Source organism: Bos indicus, chromosome 22, assembly GCF_029378745.1.
Source record: "Bos indicus isolate NIAB-ARS_2022 breed Sahiwal x Tharparkar chromosome 22, NIAB-ARS_B.indTharparkar_mat_pri_1.0, whole genome shotgun sequence".
NCBI lineage: Eukaryota > Metazoa > Chordata > Mammalia > Artiodactyla > Bovidae > Bos > Bos indicus.
Genome location: NC_091781.1, coordinates 60,413,032 through 60,423,724, shown reverse-complemented (window position 1 = coordinate 60,423,724; position 10,693 = coordinate 60,413,032). Strand labels below are relative to the sequence as shown.

The 10,693-nt window shown below is 64.8% G+C and overlaps 1 protein-coding gene across 1 annotated transcript; it reads left to right on the top strand.

Annotated features, from left to right (window-relative positions):
- The first annotated feature begins 206 nt into the window (after positions 1-206).
- CHST13 (carbohydrate sulfotransferase 13) lies at positions 207-10,083 on the top strand. Its single transcript, XM_019958094.2, has 3 exons — positions 207-3,236; positions 7,859-7,941; positions 8,635-10,083. Exons 1-3 carry the CDS (start codon positions 3,140-3,142, stop codon positions 9,475-9,477), a joined length of 1,023 nt encoding a protein of 340 aa, XP_019813653.2. The 5' UTR covers positions 207-3,139; the 3' UTR covers positions 9,478-10,083.
- The last annotated feature ends 610 nt before the right edge of the window (positions 10,084-10,693 follow it).

Genomic DNA, 10,693 nt, shown 5'->3' with positions numbered 1-10,693 from the left:
CTGACCGGGGGGCAGGGTCCTGGGCGAGGCAGGCTTCGAGCCGGGGATGCCGGGGCAGAGTCCGCGTGTCCCCTCTGCGGGGTGCTGGCCTGCGGGGAGTTTTCTGGGACTCAGCATGGGGAGAGGGGGGCTCTGGGTTGGGTCTGCTCCATGGTCTCGGGGGGAGGCCTCATCATCAGGGGCGATGTATGCAAATGATGGGGGCCCGTGACACTGACTGGGGTACTGAGTGTGGCCGCCTCACTTCCCTCCTTCCCGCCCGGTGAGTGACACGTTGGCCGGAGCCCACCCAGTGGCAGTAATGCCCCCACGGAGGTGCAGGCCTCCCCGGCTCTCAGGAGACCCTGTCGTCACCTCTGGGGGAGGGGGTGCCCGTTAGCTCCCCCCAGCTCCGGATGGGGCCCAGGGCCACTCACAGAGCTGGGAAGAGGCGCCCTAGAGCCCCAGCAGCCCCAGGTAGGGGGTGGGCAACCGCCCTGGGCGTGGACCCAGCTCGGCTGCCGGCCAGCCCACGGCCTTGGGCGCCGTCCCAATGCACACACAAGCGTGTGAGCGCCCACGCCTGGTGCGTATGCAAGAGCCTGACGCGTCCCACTGTTTGCACCCGGGGACAGCGGCGTCAGCTGGACGCCCTGCCCCCGCGGCCAGCCTGCGGGGTTCAGTGTCCATCATGTGGGGGTGCAGACCGAGCTCTGCGGGGTGCGGGGCCCGCCCACGGCCACACAGCTAGTCCTGGTGGGGCCGCCGCTGGCCTCGACGTTGATCCAGAAGGACTCTGGGGCTTTCGCACTGTGCTCCACAGACAAACCAAGTAAAACTGCGGGAGTGACGAGGCGCCAAGCAAGGCCGGCAGGCCCCCAGCGTGCCTCCCGGGCCTGAGCCCGGCCCTGACCCTGGACATGGCCCGTCCTCTTCGGCATCGAGTGCCCGCGCTGGATTCTCCCCCAGGCCCACGCCTGTCTGGGCCAGCCTCTCTTCCTCGCCCCTGGCGACCAGCACCGCGAGCCCAGCCCTGCCCGCCTGGCACCGTCACCCAGGCCACGCTGGGCCCCCGTCTCTGCCAGGCAAGACCTCGCACCCGGGGCCATCAGCCCCTCCCTGCGTCCCTTCCTCCCTGCTTCCACTCTCCTGCCCGGGGGTCTTCTCTGCACACCCTGACCACTGATCCGTCCACTTTCAACACAGGGCCCGCACCCCGAGACCACCCCCTCCTGACCATGCACAGCCTCCCTCCAGGCCCCACCCCCTCCCTGCCCCCCGTGGTCCACCAGGAGCCCCAGCGTGGCCACGACAGGCTGGGAGCGGGGACGCCCTGTCTGCCTCTCCGGCTTCTCCCTTTGGGGTCTCCTCGACAGCTGTCTGCTGCGGGACTCATCTCAGCACCTGGCGCCTCCCTACGCACCCCTGTCGTCTTCACAGCCCCTGACCAGCTGCGATGGTTGTGCCCACTCGCTCCTTCTCCCGTGCCCACCCCAGCCCTGGGCATGTGGGCCCTCCCACCCCAAGACCCAATGCAGTCCTGGGGGCCTCTTGGACGTTCCTGGACTGGGATGGGCTGAGATGTTGTTCTAAATGTGGCCACCAGGTGGCAGCACAGGGCCCAGGACTCCTGCCTGAGGGTGCCTGCGGCTGGGACTGCAGAGAACCCAGATCCTCAAGCAGGTGGTAGGGGAGGTTCAGAACCAGTTGGGCGAGTGGATGACCCCGAATCTGGGTCCCAGGCCCAGAGCAGCAGCAGCCCTGCCTTCAGGTTATTCTGGGGTGAGTTGGACGCTCCCCAAGGCCTTCTGTCCCGGGCGTCCGGAAAGTCACAATACAGAGCTCCTGGTTTGTCCTGGGCGGCTTCCTGCCCTCTGCTCTTTGAGACCTAGGATAGAATTTGGAGCCCTATCTTTAAGACAGCAGAACCGTTATTTACTTGATACTGTCCCCTAAGTAACGGGAAGAAATTTTTATGTCACCACCTTAACAGAAGCCAGCGCCACCTGCCAGACACTAACAGTAATAATACACTAATCTCCAGTGTACTTAGCCGGCACTGGCTGAGTGCCATGCTGAACGTCTCCTGGGTCTCATTCGGTTCCCACCACACGGTGAAGTGTGTCCTACTGCAAGCCCACTTCGTGGGGGAACTGGGCGCAGAGGGGTCAGGCAGCTCTCCTGACCACACACAGCAGCTAAGCAGAAGCCGGCAGGGCTGGAAGCAGTTGAGATGCACCCCTTTCCCACACACTCACGCTGCTCAGGGTTGGTTCACGCACACACACCCAGATCTGCACACGCAGTGGGCAGCTGGACCCTGGGGTCTGGAGTGTCTCCCAGCCCCCTGGGGCACTGCGCGAGTGCATTTTCAAGGTGGGATTCACTCTCACCAGCCTGCACTCAGGAGTCCTCAGTGAGTTCTGAGTGTTCCCTTGGGGTCTGCAACAGTTGTGGGGAGGAGGCAAAGAACAGGAGTCCTGATGTCCAGAGGCGGAAGGAGACCCCCGTCTCAGCACATCCCCCCCTCCTCCCATCTGGCTGCCACCTGCAAGGCAGGACCTGGAGACCCCCATGGAGAGCAAGGCTAAAGGGTGGGCTCCGGTGAGGGAGAGGCACCCTTGGCCTGATTCTGGGGCTGGGGGAGTCAGCGGGGATCTCGTACAGGCGGCTTCACGCAGCAAAAGAGCAAAGGGGGCACCGGGTGCCCCGACCCGCTGTGATGAGGGTGCTCGGCGTCGGCGGAGGACGGCGCCCGGGCCAGCGGGCGGAAGCGGGCGAAACCGCGACGGCGACAGGGCTTCTCCGCCGGTCTCCACCCTTCGCGCCCTGGGCGGCTGCTCACTGCCCCGCTGGACCGGGTAGGGGCCGGGCAGACTGGACGAGTCCACCCCCCACCTCCGCCCCGGCTCGCCTCCAGACGCAAAGCCCTTGCACCGCCGCGCCTCGGGGTGGAGTGGTGTACACGCCGCCGGGACGGTCCCGGGTCCGGATCCAAGTGCGGCCCTGGGGCGCGGATTCCGGACGGCCCTGGGTTTCGGGTTCGGTCTGAGCACGAGCCCGTGGGCGGGTCCAGGGGCGGGACGGAGGTCGTGCCCCGGGTCCCACTCCAGCGCGGGCCCCATTGGGCCCGGCCGAGCGCGGCGCGCTCCGGGCGAGCATGGCGAGCCCCTGCTGGCGGCGGCGCGCGCTGGCGGCCGCGTGTCTGGGTTCCGTGCTCCTGCTCTTGGGCGCCGCGCTCCGCGCCCTGCGCCCGGGTGAGTGCCTGCCGGGGGTGGGGTACCCGACCAGGTGGGGGCACCTGCGGTCTCTTCCCGGGCTAGGGCACGGGGGAGGCGCGGGGAGGGGGCGCTCAGAAAGACTCAAAGCTGCGCCCGCGTCCCGGGTCCCCGCAAGGGCTTGCGATGCGGTCTCCCAAGGCCGGGAGGGGGACGGTCCGGGCCTCCCAGCGTCTGTCCAGGGACCAGGTGAGCGGTGGGCCGAGGAGGGCATTAGGCCACCCGGGTCTTTGCCTCCTTTGTCTCGCCCCACTTCGCGCCTGGAAGCTCCCCCCTCCCCAGTGTCCACAGCCGCGGGTGGGTGGCGGCCTGATGCTCTGGTCCAGGTGGGTCCCTCCGCGCACCACATTTTGCACCAGGAAGGACTCGGTCTGGAGCACCCTCCTCAGGGTCCGGTGTGGGAAACAGGCAGCCCGTGGTGCCAGCCGTGCGGAGTGTCTGCTCCAGCATGTGCTGCAACTTGACTCACTCCAGAGGCCTAGGGGCCGTGGGCCGCTGACCTGCTGGCTGCACAGGCCCCGGAGGTCTGGAGGTGCCCAGGCAGAGGCCTGTCCTGACTTTGCCTTTCCCGGCCGTGGGTGTGTGTGTGACAGTGTGTGTGCATGATTGCATGTGTGCACGTGTGTGTGTGCATATGAGGAGCGGTGGAGGCCAGGAAGGAAGGTAGGTTGAGGTCCACTCATGAGTGGCCTTGAGTGGCAGGCTAGGAATTGGGGTGCTCTCCGCATGGCCCGGAAGGGGCTATCAGTCTTTAATACTACCAAGTCACTAGAAAAGACCCTGATGCTGGGAAAGATTGAAGGTGGGAGGAGAAGGGGACAACAGAGGCTGAGATGGTTGGATGGCATCACTGACTCAATGGACATGAGTTTGAGCAAACTCTGGGAGATGGTGAAGGACAGGGAAGCCTGGCGTGCTACAGTCCATGGGGTCGCAAAGGGTTGGACATGACTGAGCGACTGAACAGCAACCCAGATGCCAGGCGAGGTCCAGGGGTTACAGGAAAACAAGACGGTCCCCTCCTCACTGAGCCGACTTCCCCTGGGGCATTCAGACACCCGCCGCACGAATTGAATGGTCTCAGCAGTAACGAGTGCCATGAAGAAACTAACAGCAGTCTGGCCACTGGAGACGCCCCCTTTCTGGAGGGATGTTTGAGTTGAGATCCTAACGAGAAGTCTGGGCCCCACAGAGGTGAGGTTTCTGGAGAAGCAGCCCGGGCAGAGGGCGCCGGTGTTCACAGAGCGGCAGGACAGCGAGGGGGCGGGGAGCCGGGGCAGGCCCTGGAGGGAACGGGACTCGCTGGCGGCCAGCAGGAGGCTGTAGCCTGGGCTCTGCCAGCACCCGGTGTCCGAGGCGGGAGTGAAGCCTGTGACCGTCCCGGGCAGAGCGATCCACCCAATCAGGGCTCCGTGCCGGGGGCTGTGGAGCTCAGGGTGGAGAGGTCACAACTCTTCCAAGGGAAAAAGGCAGGATCGATTTTTCCTTCTGAAGGGCTTGACCCCTGGAGGGCCTGCAGGTCAGCAAGGGGAGCTGACCCGGCCAGGCCGTGCTGCTCGGCCAGTCTGCTCTTGCGACACTGGCCTGGCTAGAACTTATTAACCAGAAAACTGTGTGGTAACCTCTGCTCCCTGGGCTGGGGGTCGCCCAGCACAGCGTCCTGCAGGGCCAGTCCCAAGGAGCCCAGTGCGGCTGCGCCGGGCCTGTCCTTAGGGTGGGCTTGTTTTTGGCTTCCCATGGGGCACGCTGCCCCCCTGCCCGTGGTGCTGTGAGGGCAGGCAGGGTGGTGTGCGGGCACAGTGGCTCCAGGAGGCCTCGGCAGCTAAGGACGCACTCTCACTGGGGCCTGGCGTCAAGCCTGCTCCTGGCCCCTTACTTGCTGGGAGGCCTCAGCATGTTTCTTTGCCTCTTTGAGCTTCAGTTTTCCCATCTGTCAAATGGGATAACGGTAGTTCCGACCCCTGGGGGCATGGTGTCAGTGAGCAGAGCAGGGGTGCTGTGCGCTCCTGCCTGCTCCCGGGTCTCCCGGCCACTCCTGTGCTGCCCGGGACATGCCAGCCCACGTGCAGCAGGCCGGGGCTGGCCCACTGGGCACCCCCAGATTGAGGGCAGCGCCCTCCTTCGGCCTGCCGCCCCTTCACACCCAGCTGGTTTGCTCTGAGCTACTCCAGACCGCTTTCCCCGTGTGTCTTTCCCCTTCTCCCAGCGTCCGTCCCTGCCACCGGGAAGCTCTGTCTCTGACACCACTCAGTTCCTCCCCGCTCCCTCCTTCTCTCTCTCCCTCTCACTAACCTCCTGCTATTTTTGTTTCCTTTGTCAAAGCAGAACCCGCTTGTGGTTTTGCCCAAGTGGCTGCCCTGGGCTGGCTGAGGACACAGGCGGGGGACTGGGGCAAGGGGGGAGGAGGCGGCAGGAAGCTCCATGGGGCCCTTTGGGGACCGCCCTACCCTCAGAGCCCCCGCCTCCAGCTGTGGGGGGGGTAGGGGGGGCTGGACCCAGGGACCTTTCATCCTCCTCCACACCGGCCTGCCCGCCCGCTGGACCAGGGTTCTGCTCCTGCGCTGACGGGGTGGAGCTGGGCAGGGGCAGCCCAGCCCCGTAATCACTGCCCCTGGCTATTCTGGGGCCTCTCCCCTTCCACCCACTGGCTCTCAGGGGCTGGTGTGGGACCTGCTTTCCCTCAGGCTTCGGTCTGGCTGGGAAAGAAGAGGCTCCACCCAAGGGCTGGTGTTTCCAATAGGCTGGGTGCTTCTGAGTCGTGGGCCTGGGGTAGAGGCGGCCTGGTTTGTTGCTCTGCCTGCCCCCCCGGGGACACAAACCTTTCCCCGTCCCCCCTCCGGGCCTCCACCCCCACTGGAAAGAGGTGAGGCAGAGCCCTCCTCCCAGGGCTGTGGGAGGTGCCTGGCTAGCGTGGGGCCACCAGGTCCTGGGGCCTCCCTGCCAGCGGGCAGCCAGAGGAGGGCGGCTCGTCTTGCGGGTCACTGATGATCCTGAGGACACAGGCAGGCCCTGTGGGCCTCACCCCTCCAAAAGCCTTGGTCACAGCTGAGCCCGGCCCTTATTCTGGGGACACTGGAGTGGGCAGGGGCCCTTGGGCTGCCAGAGGTGCGGCAGGGAGCTGGGTGCACACGGAGGGGTCTGCAGGCCCAGCAAGGCCAGTCTGCCGGTCACTGACTTGTTCCTTTAACCAAGTCCCCCAGGCAGTGCTCAGCGGTGCTCAGGGGGCTCCCAGGCCTCAGCAGCCTGGACTGTCAGCATGCAGACCACGGGCCCCACCCGGGGGCCAGAACCTCTGGACGTGCGCCAGGCCCCGGGCACGCTCAAGCTTGGGAACCGCTGCCTGTGGTCAGTTGGCCCACACAGCAGTTCACCAACTGTTCAAGTTTGCTTGTTTGCCAAAGATTGGTCTTAAGGAAAATGCTTGAATCCTGGCAGCATTTTAAGACTCCTCAGTTTGTTGAAAGCCAAGGATCATTGAAAACTTCCTTTTCTTATGAATTTATTATTTTCTAACGTGATCCTGAATTATTAAAGATATTCTTGTGAATATTCCATATTCTTACAAATTCAATACATTCTTGACAGCCATTAAATACATTTAAATTTGCACACCTCGGTCACATAAAATGTTCTTAGCTATATTATTTTTATGAAAGTCAAACTGTTAGTCGCTCAGTCATGTCTGAGTCTTTGTGACCCCATGGATGTAGCCCTCCAAGCTCCTCTGTCCGTGGGGTTCTCCAGGCAAGAATACTGGAGTGGGTTGCCATTCATTGTCCAGGGGATCTTCCCGATCCAACGATCAAACCTGGATCTCCTCAACTGTAGATTCTTTACCATCTGAGCCACCAGGGAAGGCCTATTTCTATAAGGCCCAGTACTCACATCACCTCTTTCATTTCCATTTTTTTGTAACTTGAGTCTTCATTCTTTTTTTCTTGATCAGTCTAACCAAAGACTTGACAATTTGGGTGATATACTTAAAGGTATTACAACTTGTTAGGTTTTATTGGTAAGTGTAATCATATCTAAGACAAACATGAGACTGTGGCTGTTTGGGGAAGAGCGTCAGTACACTTGGACGCTGCCAGGGAAACCTGAGAGTACCGGGAGGTGGGGCAACCCCAGCAGGAGACGGAGAAGCCCCTGCAGGCGTCCCCAGCGGCCACCTGACCTGCTCACCTGCGCTGCCACCAGAGAGCTGGCAGCTTGGCGGTGCGACCCCAGCTGCTGCCTGCCCCCAGGGCCGGGAGAGGCTGGCCCGGCCTCCCCACTGGGCCCTCACCCTCAGGCTGCATGGACGTGGCTGGCAGAGGTGGGGTGTGAGATGGAGGCAGGTGGGGCTGGGTGGTCAGGGCCTTCCTAGAGGGCAGTGGTTTCCCCTTTTCCCATTGTTTGCTCCCGCCCAAGCCCCTGAAGCTCTGGAGGGCAAGTTCCCTGCCCTGGTGACAGGGACTCGGTCTATCAGTGACCCCCGAGGCAGGCGGGACATGGGGGTACCGAGACCCAGGGGTGGATGCAGTGTGCCCAGGCGAGCTGGCCAAGCCCCTAGGGCCACGGGCAGTCTGGTGCCGCGGCGAACACCTCTCCCTCGCCCCCAGCGTTCGAGAGCAACGCTGTGGGCACAAGCTGGCTTGGCGGGAAGAGGAGAAGCCCCTTGCAGACGCTCTACGACCTGGACCAGGTAGGCAGACCCCCCTCCCCCTGCTTCCTCCAGCCATAATGGCCAGAGCCCGTGTGGACCTGCTGCCTGGGGGCTGTGGCCGCCTCGGGCTCTGGCCAGGGAGCGAAGGCCAGGTTGTGAAGGGGCAAACGCTAGGGGCAGGCGGAGAGACCTGGGGGCATCCAGCCGCCCATCTGCCCGCTCAGCCCTCCAGGTGTGGACTATGCCCGGCTCTGTGCTGCAGCGTTCCACGTGGGGGACATAATGAGCAGCGGGCTGTGTGCCACCCACAGCAGGAGGGACGCAAAGGGAAGCCCCAGGCTCAGTGCTGCTGGGACAGGGAGACGGGCCAGGCATGCCACCCTCCACCCCCGAGCCTGAGGGTCCACATGCTGTTCCCAGTGTGTGCCGACTGAGAGCACAGGCCCAGCTCACACAGGCCTCTGAAGGTGCCCTCAGCTCTACTGAGCACCTGCCAGGTACGGGCCCTGCTCCAAGCCAGGGAGCGAAGGCAGGAGCCTCACCTGAACCTCTGCCCTTGTGGTGCTGATGGGAAGGGCCTGGTGTAGGTGGAGACCCCTCCCTGGGCAGGGGGGCGGTGACTGGGGGGCGGCAGTGAGGACCTGGTCGCGATCAGTCGCATCCTCCCCGCCCCTCAGCCGGGTAGGCTCACGGTCCCTCACCCGGGCTCCCTCTGTGGCCCTGTCCCCGCAGGGCCCGCGCTCCGCCCTGGCCGAGGTGCATCGGCAGCGGCGAGAGCTGCTGCACCGCGCCTGCAGCCGCCACACCCGGCGGCAGCGCCTGCTGCGGCCCGAGGACCTGCGGCACGTGCTGGTGGACGACGCGCGCGGCCTGCTCTACTGCTACGTGCCCAAGGTGGCCTGCACCAACTGGAAGCGCGTGCTGCTGGCGCTGAACGGCCGCGGCTCCGGCGACCCGCGCGCCATCCCCGCGCCCGACGCGCACGCGCCCGGCCGCCTGCCCTCGCTGGCCGACTTCAGCCCGGCCGAGGTCAACCGGCGTCTGCGCACCTACCTGGCCTTCCTCTTCGTGCGCGAGCCCTTCGAGCGCCTGGCCTCGGCCTACCGCAACAAGCTGCAGCGGCCCTGGGGCGCCGCCTTCCAGCGCCGCTTCGGCACCGACATCGTGCGGCGCCTGCGGCCGCACCCAAGCCCAGACGCGCTGGCCCGCGGCCACGACGTGCGCTTCGCCGAGTTCCTGGCCTACCTCCTGGACCCGCGCACGCGCCGCGATGGACCCCTCAACGAGCACTGGGAGCGCGCCCACGCGCTCTGCCACCCGTGCCGCCTGCGCTACGACGTGGTGGGCAAGTTCGAGACGCTGGCTGAGGACGCGGCCTTCGTGCTGGGCCTCGCGGGCGCGCCCGGCCTGCGCTTCCCGGAGCCACCGCCGGGGGCCCGGGCCGCCGCCCGCGACCGGGCCGAGCGCCTCTTCCGCGACATCAGCCCCTTCTACCAGCGGCGCCTCTTCGGCCTCTACAAGATGGACTTCCTGCTCTTCAACTACTCCGTCCCCTCCTACCTGCGGCTGCGCTAGCCCGCGGCCCAGGGTGCGCGCCGAGACGGCCCGTGCTCGCCCCTCCTGGGCGGACGGCGTCCTGGCGCAGCCCGCCTCGCCTCCGGGGGCTGGACCCCTGGGTGCCTGACGCCGGCCTCGTCGAAGCACGCTGGCTGGCGGGCGCGTCCCCAGGACCCTGGAGGACGGAACAATAGGCTTTTAGGCTGCGAGGGTCTGTCCTGAGCCTAAACGTGGCACAAGACTAGAATGCTGGCTCTGCGCTGGCCTCCACCCCCAGGGGCCCGCCCATCTCACCTGCCCTGGTCACTGCAGCCCGGCCACGGAGAGACGCCTACCCCCGCACCCCACCCCGACCAGACCCAGGGCCGGACCGGCCTTGTCTCTGCCTCAGTGGGCGGTGACCTGCCACCTGGGCACCCTGAGGACCCCACCACACGGTGCACCCCGGGGCGGGGGCGGGGGGGGGGGGGCTGTTCTGGCTCCTTCTTGGCCTCAGTCCAGCCAGATGCTGGGTGTCCACCGTTAACAGAGCTGAGTAGGCAATATAGGAGCAGACTAGACAGGACCGTGGTGAGCCGGGGAGCTCGCCTGTTTGAAATAAATGCGTTTTGTTACTTTGTGAAATATGGGTTTGTGTCTCCCTTTGCCATTTGTTCTGGGGTCTGAGGTGGTCTGGTCTTGAGCCTGGATCACCTTCCCAGCAGGGCGCAGGTGTCAGAGGTTGTGTGCGGACCGGGAGAAGGAGCGCAGACACCCTGGGGGGTTGCCACGTTCTGGCTCCAGGGGGGCAGTGATACTGGGGAAAACCCATCCTTTTACTCTGCCTGGGCCAAGCGCTAAAGCCACACCAGCTCAGCCAAGCCCTGTGCCTGGGGCCGCTGCCGCCCTGGTGTGCGTGCTTTTCTACCCAAGTTTTGACAGGCGTGTACACGTGCAGCACACAGGCGTGCACCCCACAGGCGTGCACCCCTACGTACACACGCGCACACACACACACACCACTTCCTAATACACACACGTGGCACCAGCATTTAGACTCTGCTGTGCTTTAAGAACTGCTTGAGCACCTTTCCTAGACTGTCCCGATTGGGGTGGAAAGACTGCCTCTTCCTGCTCCTCCTCCAGGCACAGCCGTGGCAAAAAGGCGCCCACTAACGATACTAGGTGGTTCCCCTTCACACGAGCTCCCCCGAAGCAGGACTCCAGAGTATCGCCATCCGGCTATCCCAGACGC